This window comes from Poecilia reticulata, chromosome 13 (genome assembly GCF_904066995.2).
Source record: "Poecilia reticulata chromosome 13, P_reticulata-male-v2, whole genome shotgun sequence".
In the NCBI taxonomy this organism is placed as follows: Eukaryota; Metazoa; Chordata; class Actinopteri; order Cyprinodontiformes; family Poeciliidae; genus Poecilia; species Poecilia reticulata.
In genome coordinates, this window is record NC_088842.1 from 22,563,423 (window position 1) to 22,586,083 (window position 22,661).

Sequence of the window (22,661 nt, forward strand, 5' to 3'; positions counted from 1 at the left end):
AACCCGAGGAACCAAAAGCAAACTGTGTTTTACTGAACAAATAAATGCATTTGCTGGCATTCTGAAAATATATTTCAAAATGTATAATGCTACATTTTGAGTTTATCACAAAAGATTGACCTAATTGTAACACTTGTAGTCTGGATTAATTTGTGTAGCCTATATATATTCCAGCAGATATATCCTGTTTTCAAAACTTCATCTAACTGATCAGAATAGATCTTCACACACCGAGTTTCTGAAAACAATTGCATCTGATTTTGAAGTGAAGCACTGTTTCAATTTTATACAAGAACAGCTGAATCTCACAAGTAGCTAAATCAGCTGCATTGGGGTCCCATTTGATTCTTTTTGGGTGTGTGCTGGTTGCTGGTGGGATTTATTTCATGTGATGGACTCGCATCCTGTAGGGGTTGTTCTTTGCATCTTTATGTGTCGATTGCTGAAGGTACCAGCCAGATTTGGTCAGGTTATAACTGGATAATAAATGGATCAATGAGTGCTGCTTCTGTGGGTGTACATTTTCCAAATTTAGACTATCTAATGTGTAAACTTGTAACTGTCTGGGGAACAGGTGTAGATTGTCTAGCTAGAGGAGTAGCAGATGGACCAGCAGTCATGCATTACATCAATAGCACCTCTCCTGTGTCCTACACAGGTTTGGGAAATATTTTACTACCCTTTCCCCCACCTCTGATTCCATCCACTCTAGAGGGCTATATAGGCTGCTACTGCAGTTTTAGGAATGACAGCTTGTGCACTGCTGGATTAATATAGGGTGTGAATGCTTGTGTATTAATGTGTATGTGTCCGCATGAATCAGGTCACCTCTACTCCCTCCTGGCCTTCCCCACTTTCCTCCATACCTCCATCCTCCTTCTGTTTCCCCTCTTTCCGTCATTAACAGCAACAACTCTCTTTAAAAGTTAGTCTTCATAAAATCAAATTACAGTTGTTTCTTTTTTTAAAAATGCTGAATTATTAGCACATATTTAAACACGTCAGATCAGTATTTTGTGTTAAATAGGTTTCTAGCAGCTAAATTATGCTTCTTTCTATTTATTTCTCTTAGTCTGAATAAAGCTGTCATCACATTACTGACTTGTTATGCCTTTAACATCTTTTTGAATTGTAAGTGAATCAAAATTAGATTAGACTTAAAACCCTGGCTGGCATTTTAATAACTTAGTTCTATGATGAATATCTTGCTAAAAGATGGTGACAAGTGAATTAATCTATTGTAGAAAAGCTAAAAACATAGTAGCAAAATCACAAAGATCAGTAACTCACAATTCAACTTTGTAACTAGATATTAACCACATTATTTTTCCATTGACATTAATTTATAGTTGAAGACTGTTTAAGTTTAATCTCAAATTTACAAATATCTTGTTTGTAAATGTTTTTGAACACAGTTTGTCATTCTTTCCCCTTTTTATTTTATAAGAATGAGTCACAGTAAGTGTGCCACCACATTCTATGAGCTGAAAAGTTTTGAGACTTATCTTTTTTTTCATATTTCATATAAAGAAAAGTGCAAGCATGCATACAAGGCTAAATCAGGCAGACCCGTAAACCAGAGCAGCAGGCGGCTGACTGAGGCTGGTCAGCATAGATATGAAACATATAAAATGGCTCTTCTACATCATGTATTTCTACTGCAGACTAGTTGGATGACTCCTAACACAAGCATGTGTGAATGTACTGTATGTCCTCATACAGGGTGCCAAATTTGTCACATCGGTACATTTTGCTCCTCACACTGAATGCTGAGCTGACGGTATGCTGTATGCATTCAGAGAACTGCAGACTTAACAAATGTGCCTTCTGCACCTTGGTTGAAAATCAGACAGTGTCTGATAGTATAATATTATGTATTCAATGAAAATACATTACATAAAAAATGTTTAAAAAATCCTTGTCAGCCGTAATTAATACATAATTTGAGAGCTTGTTAGAAGAATAAACCACATGATCATGTAGCAATTCAGTTTATATGATGCAATAATTATTTCTTTGTTTTGATGTGCTAAATGCCACCCAAGCTTTGCTGACAGCTTTTTTATTTTTTTTTATTTACTTGTCTCAGTTATATAAATCCAGCCCGGTGGACATTTGCAAAGCGGATTACTGTAGCTTTCTTGTTTGTTTTTAAATTTTCCTTGAATCTGTTAGACTGGGAAAGAACTTTGAGGCAGTCTTTTCAGTACTTACAGATAAAATGCTGAGATAGAAAACCAAACTCTAAACATAAAGCTCAGATTTCAGTAGGAGAAAAAAAAAAAAAAAAGTTTTTTACACCTTTTGAAGTAACCCACTCATGTTTCAGAGGTAAACATGAGTGAGATGCTCATGTTTACCTTTAGGGTTATGTTGACCCTAAATGTGTCATAAATATGTAGTGGTGAGTCACCAGTAACTAGTTGCAAAGAACTAATTGTCAAAAGCCCCAGCTAATTTATTTTTTTTGCTGTATTAGTGGTGAAACAAGAGTTTGTGCCATAAGAGCTTCTGATATTAAAATGTCCTTGTATTTCTTCTTCAAGTGAAGAAACACTGCCCAGCTACTCCCAGCATGTGGCTTTGAGTGCTGAAATAAGTGTAAGCCATTTTTATGGGCCCGCAATATGAAGGTTTGTCTGACAACCAGAATCTATGTTTAACACTTGTTTCTGTCTAATTGAGGTTTGGTTTGACCTTCAACTAATAAAAACTTTTTGCTGAACTGGCGAGTTAGAAACCATGGGGGGAAAAAATCATATTATCTATCATTTGTTTGTTTGGCAACACTTTGGTTATCCAGTAGAGGAAAAAAAAAACAACAAACAACCTGACAGAGATGGTGCAAAATCAGAATAACCTAACTGGTCAATGAATGGCCACCAAAGGTGTCAGCAATACAACTTTAATTTCCTGTCTAATCACATGGATTGACTTGGTCTCTGCCACAATAACTCACTATAATACAGCCCCTACAGTATTGCTTTTTTTGTTACACATGTTTATATATCCTCCTTATGTCATTGTTAGGATTTCTAAATCCATTGGTGAGAAATGTACACTTCAAGGCTTCTTATTTCCTGTTTTTTTTATATTATTATACAGAACAGCAATCACAACATATCATGCTCCTTTCACATACTGTTTATGGCGAAAAATGTCGGCCTGACTGTTTAGAATGAGATTACTTCAATTTAGTACTCCATATAAATGCTGCCTGGAGCTTGACTGGATGAGATAAGGGTCAAATATTGACAAAAAGATGGATTTTGGCCATTTTTGCCTGCAGTGTCAATGTAGCCTTAGAGTTGGTCATAGTTTTGAAGGATGATATTTGATCAATAGAAACCATCATCTTCTGAACTACTGAAAAAATGTGTATGATTCAGTGAAACTATGCTAATCGGAGGACCCTGAAAGCATGAAAAAGGATTAAGTAGGCAATGAAAAATGAAAAAAGAATGGACATTTAAATGAATTAAACCACCATTCATGTTTCAACAAACAAAAATCTTGCTTTGCTACTTCCCCCTTTAGGAGCGAGTGCGATGATGCATTTTGCTGGTATGGCTGCATTTTTATTTATTTTTTTACTCCTCCGCAGTGCAGGTGTCTGATCAAAAACAATAAAAATGCTCCTTTTGACATAATTCTATAATCTGTCTGAACATGACCACAGGGCTGCAGAGATGGTGACACATTAAGTTTGTCTATGTGATAGAATTAACTCTAATGTTGCCTGCAGCTTACTGTAAACACGCAAAGCTCTTTAAATCATAAAACTGGGTTATAGCTGTCGTCGCCTTCTGCGCAAGAACGATGAACGTCCTCTGGGTGAAGAACCCGTTGGCCGCAAGCTTGTCATTCATTTGCTTTCCTCATTTGCCTTGGTATTCAGCAGAGAAGGGGAACAAGAGAAAGACATTCATTTCTGTCAAGAAATGTTTGGAGGGAGATTGTGATTTAGTGAATTCCATTAGATATGAAATAGGGGTATTATCTAAAGAAGTTAAGCTCTAGCCCTTTTGCTCTAATGCCTAATGAGCAATGATTCGTTGTAAAGGCTTTATGTTGGGTTGTTATTGACTTTTCTGCCTTGTGGCATTTCTTACTCCCTTAATTATTTACTCTGCCCTTTTGCCACATCCCATCGCCTCGGTTGCCAGCCGTAAATAATCTGGATAAAAACATGTGCTCTCAATGATGAGCAAGTTAGACACACAAAGGATGCAGCGAAACTGACAAACATGTAAAGATAAAAGACGCCAGCGTAGGAAAGCAGATTATAAGGATTTGTCACAAGGGAGAAATAAAATGAGAAATCTCCAAGAGTGCTATTACTGTGCCTTCACGTCCACATCCTCCCAATTAAGAGAACAGAGGAAGAATGCAGATTAAAGGGGAGGGCCTGGAGATAGCCCTGTGGCTCTGCGGTCTTCAGAGAGAAGTTCGTCCAGGGAATTGCTTCGTTCATACCAAAACAATGAGGGGGTCTACATTATTCATTTATGGAAGTGAGACTGAAAGCCAGTGGGAGAAAGGAGCCTAGTGAAACAGGAGTGGGGTTGGAGAGCTAAGATGTGAATTGCCTGCGAAAGAAGCACTTCGGGGTTCTGCAGATCCTTTTTCATGTAGGTGTGGTTTGACTTTATTTTTTTACTTTTTTTGTTCTTGTCAAAGCTGCTATAGGAATCCTGACCACCCGGAGAATCCAAGCCTTTCAAACCTGTAACACTGTGATATATCATCCTTTCATTAATACATGATGCACTAAGAAAATAAGGCTCTCACACATTGCATTAGATTTTTTTTTTGTTGTCTGTCACTTTGGCTGACAGCATAAAAAAACAAAATTATTTCAGTTTCTATCCATCAATTTTTAAATGATAATAATGACACAGATTATTCAATTGTATTTCATTTTTATTTGATTTAATATTCAGCAAGTTGTACAGAGAATCCAGATCCCATCACACAGCAAGCAGATGAACACATGTAACCACAGACTGCGGCCCCAATAACTACACATGAACAATGAAATTAAACTTTTTATTATTATTATTATGTTGCCTCTAAGAAGTACTTTGTGTGTGAAGTTAAAAATGTCTGTGTGTATGAATCAAGTTATCAGGGGTGTAAATTGTAATCCGTCAAAATGATGGACAGTCTTCAGATTTTTCTATCATCTAAAATAAAAAAATCCACATAACTCTGCTATGCATTTAACACTGAAGCATCCATAATTTGACCCCTTGATAAACCAGCCCGCCACAGATATTTTTTTGGACATGTTGAAAAGTTCCTCCACATGTGCATCAGCTTTCACATGTGCACCACTGCTTTTATATGTGCACAACAATAACTCTTGATCTCAAGCTATGGAGTCTATTCACTCAAGTCTAAATGCTTCATGCTGAAAATGAAGCTTGAGGCAATCTCTATTGCCTGATTAATAAATCTCATAATCGTCTAACCGCAGTGACTGATGTTTATTTCCATTTGATGCAAGGGAAAAGAGACAGACCTAGTCATGAAACAGCGGGACACTGATTTCTACACTATGAATCTCAATGCAAACTGACTTTTCATATTTGGAGCGTTTCAGAGAACTTAACCGAATTCAAAGACATCACATGAATTGGTTACAAAATCACCTTTTCACATCACACTTTAGCCCACATAAGATATATTCTTCAGATTTCCAGCAGACATGGCAAAGCAAAAAAGATTGTGACAGCAGCTTTAGGTTCCTCTGGTTCTGCTCTGCAGTAAGAGCATTGTGAAAAATGGGCATGGTGCAAAAAATGTATTGCCATTTTATATCCTCAAATGAACCTTTTACATGTCCACTTAGCAGAGGACATGTCTGAAATTATTCTCAGACATACAATTTTGAGAGGACATTATAAGAAATGCATGTTTTCTTTTGAATACCAGGCAATATGGAATGATTGTTCTCCATTATTTTCAGTAGATGTGTTTCTGACAGTCCAATACTGCAGGAATATTATTTGGTGCTGGACAGCTCAACTCTGGACATGCAATTATTAATTGGACACAACATGTGCAAGCACAAACCACAGGAAATGCTAATTTTTCCTTCATATTGTCAAGTTTTTCTTCACAAACGATAATGCCAGTTTGAGCACTGATGCAGAGTCAGTGTTCCTGTCTGCAGATGTTGTCTGTTCTGTCATGTTCAGTGTTTTCCCCTCATCATTTAGTTTCCGGCTTGGTGTGGATTTTAAGTACCAGTTTTTAGACACTCAAGAAGGTTTTTAATCCTACAAAACACACCTGTCATTGTAGCTGACACATTCATGCAGCTGCTTTAGTCTTTTAAGTCAGTAAATGGTAAAGCACCGCAACAGTGGTGCATTTCCTCTAATTAAATGTACCATGCTTGCTGCAATTTTTGACATTCCTTTGTGTGGCTTTAAAGAATTCTAGTTTCAGATGTCATATCTGTAGCTTTTCAAAGTTCCTCAAAATATTGGGTGCCCAAAGTCGGTCCTCAAGGGCCGGCATCCTGCACGTTTTAGTTCTCTCCCTGGTGGTGGTAACAACCTTTTCAGCAAGTCAATGTTCCTCTTAGGCCTTCTAACGGGCCATCATATGATCCAGGTGTGTTAAACCAGGGAAAGAACTAAAGCATGCAGGATGCCGGCCCTCAAGGACTGACTTTGGACACCACTGCTCTAACTAGTATGTGATCAGTTATGCTTTTATTTCAACAGGGGGCTGCTGTATAGGCAGAATCTAAAACTGGGGACATGTCCTTTACCTTTTTCCATATTGAGAACACATTATGGCTCATAGGTACAGGCTATTTGCCTATGAGTATGCATGTAATATATATGTGCTATGTACAACATGCATGTTTAAGATGTTTTCTTGCTCTAACACAAATGAGTAAAATACATAAGCAGAAATCCGCCAATTTCTGCACAGGCTTGGAACTAAACCAGAAATCTGACTGAAACAGTGACAGATCTAAATCATGCAGAAAAGCTCCTCTTGATGATGACTTTTGACATGTCTTGTGGCAAACTTTAAAATGGAATTGTCATGGGTTTCTTACAACAGGGATTTTCTTCTTGTCACTCTTCTACAAAGTATTTGGCGAGTGAACAACTAACAGTAATACTATATTAACATATTCCCCCACCCTAACTATGGACCCCTCCAGCTCTTTCATAACTGCAATCGGCAACTAGATGCTTCCCTTGCCCAGTCTTATCAGGTTAGGTGAACAATCATGTATAAATTTTAAGCTGCCACATACTCATTTTCAGATGATACATTGAGCAGTGTTCTGTTAGATGTTCAAGCTTGATATATTGTTTAATAATCAAATCCTGAAACATCTTCACATGACAAAGATGGGGAAGTCCATGGCTTATGAGTGGTTTTGAAAGACACTGTGGCTCAGGTCTAATGATACGAAATATTTCATGTTAGAAAAGTTACGAATGGTTTGCTGGGACTTGGAGTGACCGGTTGTTACAAATGAAGAACAGAAATCATTTAAGAAATCACCTATAATGTCCAGTTATATTAAAACACATCCTCGTTGTCCATGTGTGAATTTCAGTGATACACAGTTTCATGTTCTGAAATGAAACAGCTGTGTCAGCTGGCACATTGTGCTGATGGTTTTTTAATCTGAGCTAAAGAAGGAACCACTTAAGTGCAACCTGTTCACTTCATTACAGCTTTTTAATTAATATCAATCAATGGACTGCACAATAAAGTGTGTACTGTGATTTTTTTTCTCTTTTTCTCTGAGAAGAGGCATTTCTTTTTGTGCAAAGAAATCTGTGTAAGATGTTCTTTGGCAACGTTCTGAACTACCATGGAGAATTACCAGGGAGAGCCCTCCAGAACTAGAAATGGGATGGAAAACATCCAGACCACTGGCAGCCCATAGTGAAAGGCAAATCCGTTTGGGATAAAATTCCTTGGCTTGTAATAACTGCATTTACCATGTGACCAGCTGACATAACTAAAGTTTTGCAGTCTTCTTTTGTGATGCTTTCTGTACTTCCTCTTTCAGCTTTTTCTTAATTGGAGGGTGTCTCTTCAGTCTGTTTCATCGGTAACTATGTACAGCTCAGGGGCTGTGAAGATGCTGCTAAAAGAACTTTAATCTTGTTTAACTTGTTTAATCACATTTTTTCCCCCTTGTAAGAAAACCATCAATTAATCATTTGAAAACTGTGTTTTACCACAGTGTACCATATATCTTTAAAAGCTGTGCAAACTTAATATGTTTCTAAAGTATTCTCAAAGCACATTTGATCTTTTGCAGCAACAACAAAGCTCTGTTGCTTGAGTTCCTCACATAGTGTTTGTGCAACACAAGCAGTCATCTTGTTGGGAAGTGAACCAACTAGATCATGTTTCATTTTTAATTATATATTGCTTTAAACTATTAAACAGTCATGTCGAAAATACTTTTTTTTTTTTTTTTTACACAGGAGGATGTGCTGCATCAGCATTCAGATTAATTAGCAAGTATTCAAATGGCTGTAATTTTGTCTATTCAAAATAGCTATTTTAAAAATGTGCTCACGGATAAAGTAATTTCAGTTAATTACTTTTAATTTCCTCAGAGTCGCTTAGTTGTTTGGAACAACAGTGCTGTCTCTGCAGGTCTTAATTAGTTATCCATCACCTCTTGAAATCCATCCCACCATAACTGAACTGATGCAGAGAATAATTCAAGCATGGTCGTATGATGGTTTGCATGAAATAAACCCGCTGCAGATTTGAGGAGTTGTTTTTGTTGCCAAGGACAAGCGCCTTAAATCGCTCTGACCATTACACTCGATGCTTCTGTTCCTGCAAGGTATTCATGGTGTTGTCCTTTAGGTTTTTACCTTGAACAGCTAAACCAATCCTCTGCAGCAAGGTCCCTGAATGCCTGCACTCTAATAGAACTGCATAGCAGGAGCAGGAGATGACCCTCGGGGAACAACTTAAAGCAATTCTTTTGTAAGCAAATTGAGGAGCAGCCATGGCACAAATATCAACAGTAAGGGAGAAGGATGATGCACAAGTCCTGAGAGCTAAGGTCACATTTCGACAAGCTACACATGCATTAAACTGATAGTAAATCCTCTTTCAATTCTATTCAATAAATTCGATTTTACTTTGCCGCACAACCAAATCAAGAATAATAAAACATACGAATGTAGGAAAAGTGTTGTCGTTACCCTTGAACTCCACCTATTTAACTGATTAGCAGTACGTTCGAAGCAGAAATGTTAGTAAATTTCTTATGTTGAGCATTGAAGTATGAATCCCGAAGACGAAAGATAATGGCGCTGCTTTACAAATGCCAGATAATGGCTTTACAGACATCATTTGAAAACTGTGCTGTTTTCAAATGATGATACAGACATCAGAGCTGATCTGATCCAGCTGATCTGATCCAGCTGATCAGATGCTTGCCGATCAGCTGGATTTGGGCTCCACGTATTATGTGGTCCATGACTAACTTTAGCTTCTACTTTAACAAATGTTTAAGTTTATCTAGGGTGGGTGAAATTTTGAAAAGAGAATTTTGAATACCTAGTTTAAAAAGCTGTTTGCAAATAAATTTACATCAGCCCCAATGATTTGAGGCAACATTGTCCGGAGTCTGGAATATTGCTTGATCTCCTCTGCATGCCATCTAGTTCTGCTGAAGTCTGTTAATCGATAACTTGAAGTTAAAATTGAAGTTCCATAAATTAGATTTTTTTTTTTCCAACAACTGAAGCAGAGATGTCTCTTTGGCATGTTGTCTGTAATAAAGGTTGCATTGTGTCAGAGGTTTGCCTCATTTTGTATTCCTGCTGACAGAGAGAAAGAGAAACTATGGCGCGTGCACAGGGCTTCAGGCATAGGTTGGTGTGTTTTGTTAGTGTGCATGACTATCTGCTTTGAAATGCAATATATGCTTCAAAGGATGTTGCCAGATATTGTCTTTAGTCTTTCATTTTGCTGCCAAGAATACATTTTTGATATGTATGCCAGGGTTCAACGTGCATATGTTTTGTTTTTGTTTTTTTTTTTTAATTTGAAAACAATTTTTTTTTTCATTGTTTTGTTGTGCTTTCTCTTACATCTAAGTTTGTCTACGTGGAATATTTTTGGAAAAGTCTCCATAGGTTGGCACAAAACACATTTGGGCCCTAAAAATGAAAGGATGTGAGAGCAGTGTTTGGCTCATTGATCTTCTATTGCTCACACCAAAGCTAACTGTGATTTGTTTTCATGCAGAGGTGCAAGAGCAGAGGTGGACGGAGAATCAAACTCCCATTATAGAACCTCCACTTATTGTAACTGCTCTGTTGTTTGTCTTTCATAAGATGGTATTGATTTCATGATCTGAAAGAGTGAGAATATATCCTGGAGCAAAATTCAGAGCAAGGAACTTTGTTCCAAAATGATAATATAACACACACAATGTCAAAAGGTAAATCAGTGAGTAATTACATTTATTTTAAAGAAATATTGTTTATAAAAAAGTATGTTTGGAGATTAAAAACCTCTAAAACCTTTTTAGTTTAACTCTTTGGGACACATCCTTTATTTATTTCTTTATTTCGCTAAATGTGTTGCACTGCTGATTTGTGTTGATAAGCAACTGAACAGGTCTGGCTAATAAAGAGGATGCATATACTCCTAAGTGTATGACATTTATCAAATATGCCTCAACAGTGCCCTAACACTTCAGGATTATGGGAGCAGTGTAAGGATTTTTCTCGAAAAAAAATAGGTCCCACAATAGCAATAAAGCATCATTTAAACTCCACAGACTACTTTAGTCTGTCTCTTTATGATCACATAGTATCAGCCTTCTGATGGGTACGTCTGGTGGATATTTGGAGATTAATAACTGAACCCCAGAGGTCTCAGCAGTCTGCAGATCTCAATCCAACATAAAGTCTTGGATGTGTGGTAAAAAAATAAATAAATAAAAATCTGCAGCTAATTTGTTATGTTATGTCAACATGGACCAACATCACTGAACAATATTTCTGTTGAATCCATGCCATGAGGCATTAAGGTTGTACCGAGGCCAACGGAGGGAGTTGTACCTAATAAAGTGGCCAGTGAATCTACATGTCTAATGACAAATCAAGGTTTCAACTTCATCTCTTACAGCACAACATGATTTAGCTGCCATGCAGCAATAGTTCACATACGAACAAATGGAGCTGCTGTTAAAGTGTTCCTTGTTCTCCTCTTCCCCTCCCACTGTGACTTCCATCTGTACACATCATTAGGTTAACAGACATTGTCATTTGCACTCAATGGGAAATTTGATAGCTGTTTCACAGACTTTCCAAAACAATATTTTAGGCTGCCAAATAAAAAAGTGCAACTTAACACTGGTTTAAAGGATTTCTCAAACATGCATGGAAGACTCAAAGCAACACTCCAGCTATGTTTTTGATGAGGGAATAACATTATAACATGATGTAAAGCTCAAAAAGATCATTTTACAAAGCACCGCTGAATATCTAGGAGACTGTTGCGTTTACAACATAAACACAAAAACACATGCAACATAGAATCAACAATCAAAGCATTACATTAAACCAAGTGCCATCACTGAATTCGTAATTGATTAAACAGTCGCCACAACTACGGTAATTTGACTGCAGACTACCGATTAATTATTAAAAAAGTAACTTGGTTACATTACTGATTACATGATTTCAAAATTATCTGCCAACACCAACCTCCTAGCTTTTGTTGATTGGATGGTGGAGGTACTCCTGAATTAACTGCAGCTCTCTGCTGACAGAACTTTATCTTTAGGTTTGCCTTTGCTGCAACTCAAAATATTTCTTCAGTTTTTATCTAGTGCTGGTATTTTTACTCCTTACTATTTCTTATTGCCATCCCTATTCTGTGCAAGTACCAGGAGTTCACTGGTACTTGCACAGAAGAACCAGTGAAAAAATATTTTTCTCCCCGGGACAAAAGTTACTTGTTTCGGCAAGAGGTCAGTTTTTAAATCTTTTTCTAGTTCTTGTTTCCTGAGTGGCAACTGTACAGATGTCTTTATTACTTACCCATGTGAGAATGAAGTGAAACTTCTTGACTGCGTTATAAATAGCATGAATATGTGGGTGCAGTCAGGCCTTAGAACAGGAAGTAAACCTGACAGACATAAGATATGAAGATATAAGGATGAAGAGCGAGCAAATGTCAGGACTCTAAACCAAAACTAATAACTTTACAAAAAGATAAAAAAAAAAAAAAATCTAACTCTGAACCCAATAACCACCAGTGGGGACATTTTTTATTGTGGAATTCATTTCTTATCTGAAAAAGCAGTTGTTCCACATAGAGATATCTGACATTTTGTTTTTCTTTTTCTTTTGCTTTGATACAATGTACCCTTTCAGAGTCATTAGCTGAGGGGGAAGTCAAGACACCATGCAAAAGTGTAATATCTAAATCACACCTCAATAGTTGCCCTTTAATCTAGACTTTGACAAAAGTACATTTCAAGTTTTACCAACAAATATATAAAAAAAACATTTAAAGTTTCAGAGTAACCCATTAAAATCTGAATTACAACTGAGCTTTAGATACATTTACCAACAATGTAATATAATTATAAGACAATTAATTAGATAAAATGTTGCAACATTTATTCTATGTAGACTGTTATGTTGTACTATCTAAAACCAGAGATGAATAACAGCTCATGTTCTGCCTTCCACTTGAATAAACTGATTTCCTCTTTTGCTGCAGTGGTTTCATCATTTATCTCGCTCCGACTGTGGTGCTCATCATAGATAATGACAGTTGTTTTTGCATTTCTCTGAGCCATACTATTCTCTTCCAGTCTCACTGTCCTGAAAAAAAAAATCTCTTGGGTCCTTGGTAATGCAGTACTTGGAGCTGAGGCACAAAGAAACATGCTGCATATTTCACCAGGGAAACAAATTCAATAAATATCCTGTCCAGGAGTGACACTGAAAACTAGTCATGGATTTGTTACTTCAAGGCTGGGATTCTTTACTATCAAGAAGTCCACACAATCTAGTTAAAAGCTTTCAGCTGATCCAAAATGATGCAGCAATGGTCCTGATGAAAATTAAAAAGAGAAATATTGTTTCTCCTATTTCAGCTTCCCTTAATTGACTCCCCGCTAACTCCAGAATTGAATTTCAGATTCTACTCCTCACATACAAAGGCCTTAAAAATCGAGCTCCATCAAACGTCAGAGATCTGATTGTTCCATATGTTCCTAATAGAGCTGTCAGACTGCAGCTTTTCTGGTGGTTCCTAGAGTTTCTAAAAGCGGAGTCGGAGGCAGATCTTATAATTATCAGGCCTCTCTGCTGCGGAACCAGCTCCCAGTGTGTGAGCCAGAAAACCCTGCCTACTTTTAAGACTAAGCTTAAAATGTTCCATTTTAATAAAGTTTATGGTTAGACTGGTTTAGGTTATCCTGCGCTATCTCTGTAGTTCTGCTGCTATAGGCAAAGGCAGCTGGATAAATACCTATCCTGGAGGAGGGCATCGGCTGAGATCTCCTGCTGTTAACGTTTTACTTTTCATAAACATTGAAAATATTCCTACATCAGTTCATGTGTTTTTTTATGCGCATCTCCTCTGTTTCCTCACATCCCCAGTCGGTCGTGGCAGACGGCTGCTCGTACTGAGCCGGGTTCTTTCGGAGGTTTCTTCTTGTGTTTTTTTTCTCTCTCTGCTGTCGCTGTATGCATTCTCAGTATGAGGGATTGCTCTAAAGTCCATGACAAAACGCAAGTGATTGTCTACTGCTGCTACATGCTCGTCCAGGAGGAGTGCATGTTGCAAGTCAATGACTCAATGCAGTCTGCTGGGTTTTGTTAGAACTTTTTGAATTAATTTGGATGCTTATCTGAGCTCTTAACATACTGTTTGTAAACTAGGGTTATTTGGGATATATGTGTGACTGAACTGATTTTTTTTTTTTCTTGTAAAGAGCCTTGAGCCATCTGCTATGAACTAGCACGCTATAAATAAACTGAATTGAGCTTAATTATATAAAATGTGCCTGGTTTGCATGTACATTTTCAGTGTATTTGGGTTCATACAAAAACAAGTAATATTTTTTTCAAAAGCCACATACTTCTAAATAACCTTTTATATAGATCTCTCTTGCATATGAGCTTTATATGGGGTACCTTACATACTTTGAAAACCACAACACTAAAACTTTGCGTGTATCATGCCAGCTTTGTTATAACCTCGCTATTTTTCAGCCCTCAGTTTGACTGTCTGAGTCCTTCAGTGTAGACTAGAGCAGAGACTGACTGGCTCTTTGTTAGGCATTCATGAGTGCTGCTGTGCTGCTGTATACTCAGATCACTGACCGACTTCAGAGAATGTATGACTAAAAATACAGCTCAACACCACATGAGATTCTCTGCTGTGTAGCTCTGTATGCAGAGTGGTACCCTGCTCTCTTCTTCAGAACTAGTAGTCCCAATTTAAAGTGGTTTTAAATGCACATACTGCTTTAACTGTGTGATCTTTAAGATTGCTTCCACTACCAGAGGCTTAGAAGATTGGTAGAGGGCTGCAGGGATTTTAGGGACGGCTTCACATCGTATCGATAAACAGATCTCAATGAAAACATGTTTTTAACTTATAAACAAACATTACACCTTCAAACATTTACTGATGTGAGTAAGCTGAACATTTTAATATAAACATGTTTTTGTTTTTTTTTTGGTTCCGTTATTTCCAGTTATACAGCTTGTGTCACAGTGGAATAAGCTCCAGATAACAAATTTATTCCCCCATCACTCTGTCGCGTCTCTACCTTGCATTTTTATGACATACAAGGATACCCAGATTTAATGCTGCAGCATGACCTTTCTACCAGTCTAGTGCTGTATTATGCGAAGTTTGTTCATTTGCTACAACAAGCGGTTATAAATTTCATGGATATTTTTTAAAGATTTCACAGTGATGCAACTTTAAAACAACACATGCACCACAGATTTGCACAATTGGCATGTTGTTTAAATAAAGGCTATTTAAATGTTACAATGCCCCATAAATAATTGCATCCTGTGCTCTGCTGCTATGTGTGTTGATGAAGATTCACCCACACCCGGTCCACACCAGTTTAGACCATTTTTTTTTTTGGCTTTTCAAATGTTCCTTTTCCTTATAACAGAATCTGAAAGGTGTTTTTTTCCCATGTTGACAAGACAGTTTCAGTTTGTTTCTCCAGCATCAGCATGCCAACATTTCTTGGCTAAAAATCTTTAGTTGCCACTGGGTGTGAGGTGAGGTACCTCTGGACAGGTCAGTGGTTAATAACAGGATAAAACACGCACACACACACACACATCCATACCCAAAAGCAATTTAGGGTACCCAGTTCACCTAGTAAACACATTGGCGTCATGTGTGGGGAAGCCAAAGTATCTAGGGAGAACCCACACATCATGGGGGAAGTGAGTATTAAATGCAGAAAAACCCCAGGTCGGTATGGCATGTCTAAAGTCATTTTCCTCACATCTAAATATCTGAATGAATAGAAGTAGCACCATGTAATGGGGTACAATCAGACAGGTGTAACTAATGATGTAGACAATAAGAATACGGGAATTCTCACACAGTATAGTATGGCCAGTCCTTATAACTGGTTGCAGAGGTTTTTTAATTCCAAATGTTGAAACTGTAGTAAAGAACACAAAACAAACTGCACATTTGAACACATGGTCAAGTGAGTATAGATGGGCATTTTCAATTCTAACTGAAAATTCAAATTGAAATTTGAATTGAAATTCTAAATCTACTGTATTAAATTGTTACTCTGAACCAATCTGAATCTTCCACTGATCACTAGACAATGCCTAATATAGCTGTTGCATAGTTGGTAAGAAAAACTGTCTTATTGTCATGTTTTCAATGGCTTTTACACATCTGTAAAGGCTACTCCTTATTTTGGCACAGTGTTTGTGCCAACACAAACACTGTTCACTGTTCACGCAAATAGTCCTTTCTAAACGAAGTAGAAAATTGCATTACTTCACATATTTATTGGCTTTACAAGTGATGTGATCTTGAATTAAGTTTGTGCATTTGTTAATGTTGGTTCAGTAGTACAAGAGGCTTTTATGTTTCTTTCTCTTCTTCTATTAACAGCATTTTTAGATGTTATTGCCCTGAGCACAGAATTAATGAGTATCTTCTGTGGAATTATAGTTTGGTTTTGTCAGAGCATCTGTTCCGATGTATGCAGCAAGAACAATAGGTGTAGTTCAATGTATTTTTAAACTTAGGTTCAGAAATTTTCAAGAAAGCATTTTTTTACTGAGCTTAGCAGTGTTGCACAGCTCATGAAATCATATACAGAAATTCCTGAATTATATTTTTGCATACAGTTACATGCATACTGCCAGATAAATAGGCAGGTTTGAAAGTTTTTTTTTTTTTTTTCAAAGTAGATGGCCTATGTTTCTTGGCTGTCCTAGGAATGCTTTGGGATTCCCCAGGAGGAGAAGGCTGGTGAGAGGGAAGTCTGAGCCTCCCTACGTAGACCTGACCTGACCGATGGATGGGTGGATGGATGGTCGATCATTTTGTTTTATCCTTGCAACAGGATTTCCAACAGTTGATTCGGATTCAATTCAGGGATTCTTTCTTTATTTTGGAATGGGATTTCTAGCTAAAGCTAGTCAGTGTGACAGACTATTGGAACATACACTTTAATTAGAATATTAAAAAAATGATTGAAAACAGTCCAATAATTAAATGAGAATGGGAATTATTTTGGCCATTCTATACCTAAGGTTTTAAGATCTTTAAAGTACAGGTCTCCGGGCTGCTATTCAAAAAATTAATTCACCAGCGCAAAACTGCCAGGCCTGGAAGCTCCTTGGTGATGTTTTAAATAAATTAATACCTATAAATTCAATGACTAATGTTCTAATGATCCCCATTGTGTCTCTTTGCATACATTCCTGCTAAGCGAGTTTAAAGCATATTCTTGCCTTCTCTTTTCTAACCTATAGTACTACTTATGTTAAAGGAATAGTTCATGATTGTGTTTGAGGTTTAGCACTATTCACAGAAACTAAGACCTTTTTGAAGCTGGGTTTGTGTTAGTAAGGTTTAATTATCTGCCATGGGGAAGGGAGACTGGACAAAGGGACAGGTGGGCCCCAGTGATGCTTCTTTTTTTTTTTCTCAATCCATTCTGAATAGAATTAATCCCCAAAGAGAATGTTGGAGACATCAGAGAACACAATATGCATCAGTCACTATTGACACCAGACGAGCCTTTAGTGGTGGTGCTACAGTGTAGGCAGATGTGTCTGATCAATACAAAACTGCCCAGCACTTTGTAAATGCTACAGTGATAAGCCCATACTACCTAAACACCATCCAGACATTGTGACCCAGCATGAACAACGCAAACATAAAAAACCTCTAAGATCAGCTGAGTCTCCATGTAAAGGCTTGTAAACCTGTTTCCCACAACATTAGTTACCTGAGGATCACCCTTCAAAAGTGGGATGTAAGGCCTCAGCAGATAAGTTGACTTGTGAACAGCATCAAACATTGTTGTCAAGCTGTAATGTATGCACAAGAGCATATGAAACGTTATTGAGACAGTGACATTTTTGTTGTAGCATACCCACCTCTAGCAGTAATGACATTGTAGTCGTGTGAACTTTCTATGTTCTTCATAAATTTTACCAAAAAGCCAAATTAGTAATTTATCGATGTCAATTATTTTGACAGGAAAGCAGACATTCTCAGAACATGGAAGAATGAATCATTGATGACACACTACCTCCTTCTTCAATTTCTCTTTTAAATAAATCATTGGGTTTCTCTTCAGTAATAGCCCAATGCAAGCATGACAACCGTTTACTGGTTCACAGAATAGCATCCACATACCTAAAATGTTCTTGAGAATGAACTTGTTTTAAGATGATAGAAATCTGCTTTAGTCTTGACTTCTCTTAGTGAAGGAGCCTCCCGGACCAATAAATATGGACATATGCTAAATGAAAACACCACGAGACTTATCCATCATCAGTAAGATATTTACAGCTTATAACTTTTACCAGAACCACAATCTCAATTTTTGAACTATCCCTTTAATATACCCCTTAACATGAATATTTTTGAAAACGTTGTTTTTATCTTTCATAATAGTACTTTTTTTTTTCTTTTTCTTTTTTGGACAGTTATTTTACGGTGGTCCTCACTCAGCTGTGTGTCACTGAAAGGGACCTCAGGTGGTGCTGTTGTCCTGACAACGAATGAAGGGAGCCTCACAGTTAGAGGCTGGATAATGTGAAAGAGAGAGAGAGAGAAAGAGTAGGAGAGAGCAGAGAGGGAAACAGGGAGGAAGAGTGAGGAGGTGGGGAGTTATTTTCACAGAGTCTAAACAGTAGCCTGCCTCTCTCCGTCGCCGCTGTGGGTTGTGAAGTCCCTTTACGCGGGGAGCATTACGCGTCACTGGACTGTAGAGCGAGGACCCCGCACTTTTCCACCCCCCAGCCGTGAACTATTTCAGGCTCTCATCCATCCCGCGCTGTTTTGGACCTACATTTATCCCGCGTTTATTTACAACAGAAGTCTGGACCACTCGTCTTGTTTGTTTTTTTTTTTTTTTTTTTTTTTGGTTTTTTTTTTTTTTTTTTGAACGTTTGGATCTATTGCTCCCGAGACGCGCTTTTAAGATGCATGTGGGGCGCAAATCGTGTTGGAGGCAGCTGCAGGCTTCTTTTTTCAGACTGCTCTGTCTTATCCCCACAGGATTCCCCGTCCGGAGTGTGGATATGCAGCGGGCCACCGACAACATCACCATCCGCCAGGGCGACACGGCGATTATAAGGTAAGAGTCCATCTCACAACTTTTCCTCCAGGACGCAGCATCGTTCCTGCGAGCACGCAGCTACTTGGGGGGAGGGCGGACCCGACTGTTTTTTTTTTTTTGTACTTTGTGCTACAGACTTTTTCTCTCTCTCTCTCTCTCTTTATTTCCCTAATGTAAAATGTCATATAAATTAAAATGAAAATATTTTTTTATTCAAACTCTACAAAATACTGAAAGTTCCTGGTCACTACTTGTTCAGAAACATGAGCTATTAAATGTTTATTCGTTCACAAAAACGTGGATGTGCACGTAGCGAGCTGATTTATAGTTTAGATCGAGATTTAGACAGGGGGACCTTGTTACTAAATATATTTTTTGTAATGGGTTGCAGCAACAAATTATATTATTTTAGAAAATGATAACGGGATGGGAGCTATCTGATCTGTAATGACAACTTTCCTGTGGCTTTTGGATATTTTTTTAAAAGAAAATAAATAAATAAAAACAGAATGGTTCATGTTCTTGCATTTTCTCTGTGCTTTCGCTTGAGTTTGAATGTCAAACTGCAAACTGCGTTTTCTCCTTGCTTCAGTTGTTCCTGGAGTACCTTACCAGTACAATTAATCACGGCTCAGGCAATGCAAGCTGTCAACTTTGTCATACTCAGATGCTGCATGGACAGACGCCACTGGCCACGTGATCGGAGCCATGTGTTTGTGACAGCCTATAAATGAAAGCGGATTAAGCGTTTTCCCTCGTTTTTTGGTAAACATGTCCCTCTGCTTCAGCCTACCTCCCATCAACTGAGAAAAGGCGATGCTCTTTCATATTGTCAAACTGGAATTGCAGGGCTGCACAAAGAACACACAGAACACTCTGCATTGATTTTACTCTCATTCTCTGGATCTGTTTATTTGCACCTCCAACCTAATACTTGCTGCATGTCCAATCTGAACAGGCATGAGCCATTTCTCAGGATCAATGTAGGTTTTTTAAAAGTTAGTGTCATAAACATTATCATTTTCTATTATAACATGCTGCTTAAAGGTGTTCTTTTTATTTTTTTATTGATTTTTTATTAAGATGCCAGAAACCATTTCAGTTTTTCCTGAGCGTCCTTGCACGCAGAGCTCCCCCAACGCCAACTGTCGCTGCACAATACTGCTACTTTCTGAAGTTTACAAAATTATGGATGTTTTGAAATATTTCCCATTTCAAAAACACGAATAATAAAAAGTAAAAAAAAAGAGACATGTAATATATGTATTTTATTTTTTACATATTTGTTAAAAGTGTCACCATGTCATGAAAGTATAATACAAGATAAATCATCTGTGAGAAAATTGAGCTCCTCACTCCTCCCAGTTCTACTCTCGCCATCCCAGTTCTACTCTCCTGGCAACCAATCAGAGCCAGGAGGTTTGATTTAACGCTGTCAGTGAACCTCGTGGATGAACTCCTGAACGGCTAATGACAGAGAAATAACGTATTTTTCGCATGATAAGGCACACCTAAAAACCTTCAATTTCCTCAAAAGCCGACATTACGCCTTATAATCCGGTGCGCCTTATATATGGACCAATATTGAGCCACAACAGGTCTAGCAACTACGGTAAGCAGCCGCCGCCTTCATTTTCCCCCGTAGAAGAAGTAGTGCGCGGTGCATGCTGGAATAGTTGTCAGAACGCTGGTTTGTTAATAAAGTTTCATAATACATTTAAACATAGACATAATATAAGAGTAGATGCCTCATGGACAGCTCTCGCCTATTGTCGCTGACGAGATTTAGGGCGGCCATCTTGGAGCGGTACTCTACTCCACTCAGCGTTATGTGTTTAGCAGGCAAAATGACATATCAGTGCATTTTATCGATCATAACACGCTTTTTTGTTACTGGAAACCATATTCAAACATCTATCAAAGATACATTTATAAACAATTGTATTTTTTAAGTATGTTTTTAATGCATAGTTCAGCATATTTAAATATGCTTAGTGGCTATAACAATAGAATAGGAATGGAATATTCTGATATTGATGTATGATGAGCATATTACAAAGCCCACAGCCATTCATAATTTATTTAATAATTTATTTAGTAAGATCAATACATATTTATATAACTATACAAACACAAATAAATAATGATTAATAATGACAAATAAATAATGATTAATACTGAATAATATATATTGGATACATGTTTATATACATCCAGCCGACGAGTTCTAGCTTCAGAGATTCCGCACCTGAGATTGAGTCCAAAATCCGATCCGAGATTCATCTGTGCTGCATGAATCCATCTCTCTTTATAGATATCTCCCACTTCTTCCTCATATCGTGTCTTTATAAAACCTTCAAAACAAAAACAGAATATTTGGGATGTATCTTACTTTTGACAGAGTGAGATAATTACACATAAATAGTCTTTACCACCTGTCTAAACTTTGCTGGTGAATGTTATAACACATAATATAAGTTTTATAATATGTGTTATATTGTTTCATTTTAAATATAGGCTCTTGTGTCAGATAATTTAAGTCAATGTTAGAGAATAATGTCTATGCATTTAAAGCCAGGGGGGGAGGGGTGGGGGAAGAAAGACAGAGCCTGTGGCGGCAGCGTGTCGGTTGGTCTGTGTTACCCAGAAAGCAGTTGGGCACAATATCGCAACACCAACACCGTGAGTGAAACAATGACTGGGGCAGCCTACTATATAAAATACTCGGGGACCACTTCTTTACGAATGTGAATGTGTAATAATAGAGTACGGAACAAATTGGCAACCCAAACTGAAGCGTCTATTCTATGCGTCTTATAATGCCTTATATATGAAAAAAGTTTTATAATATGCCATTCATTGAAGGTGCGCACTTATAGTGCGGAAAATACGGTAACTTGCTGTTGCTGAAAAAAACCTTCTGTCATCGGCAGCCATGCTAACTAGCCTGAGCTAACTATTGTGGTGAACAAGCTGAAGTATAGCTGAGAGAAGGTGGAGGGTGCAAGCAGTGCATACATGAGCAGAATTGCCAGAATATATATTTTTTATGTCACATACTGCAACGTAAAGCAAACCAAAACATCTTGTGTGAATGCCATTATACCTTGAAACTTCTCTATTCTTTTAAAGCATATCATAACATTAGAATCATATTATGCATTGTGAATGACAGTCCAGATGTAACCACACAAGCTAAATACAGTTGCAAATACACTCAAACCATTGTGATGATAGGGTTGCCAACTTTTGTTCTTCTGGAGTGAGACGCTTGCTCTCGTATTTCTTACTCTTCCAAAAACAGTTCAAGTAATTGGAGCAAGACACTTGTTGCCACACTCCTTCCTGGAGGGGTTCCTTCTAAACACAGTGGCACATCTTACTGTTGTGATGGGCAGCTCAAAACGTACGACATCTAAAGTACTGAATTTCAAAATTTGTTTAATCACTGTCTACTTTTATTTACAATTTTTTTGGACTTCCTTCTGTCTTCAGAACTCCCTTAATTTCACATGACATAGATTGAGTAAGGTTTCAGAGCCATTAGTGATTCTGGTCCAAGAACTGAAAATACTCTTGCTAGTGACTTTTAATATAAAACACAGAGCACAGAACTCTGCAGCTTTTTAAACTGTTTTTCATGATAAACATTCACTAATTAAAATGTAATTTCTGGTTGTTTCTTAAAAGTAAGAATGTGTTAGTGAAATCCAGTTGTTATGCTGTCCCCTTTCTTACCCCATCTTATCTCAATCTCCACTCTACAGATGGCAACCAGCTTTAGAGGTGGTCTATTAGACATCTGTCT

General features: G+C 37.6%; 1 protein-coding gene across 3 annotated transcripts in view; it reads left to right on the forward strand.

Annotated features, from left to right (window-relative positions):
• The window catches only part of lsamp (limbic system associated membrane protein), a 537,461-nt gene that overhangs the window by 309,554 nt on the left and 205,246 nt on the right, over positions 1 to 22,661 (forward strand). For 2 of the 3 annotated variants that reach the window (XM_081614361.1, XM_008426059.3), the window contains exon 2: positions 18,793 to 18,871. In XM_081614361.1, the coding sequence (XP_081470487.1) occupies positions 18,793 to 18,871 (79 nt within the window). Of the gene's footprint in view, positions 1 to 17,410; positions 18,872 to 22,661 lie in introns of those variants that run through there. The other variant, XM_008426058.3, reaches the window with a different exon arrangement.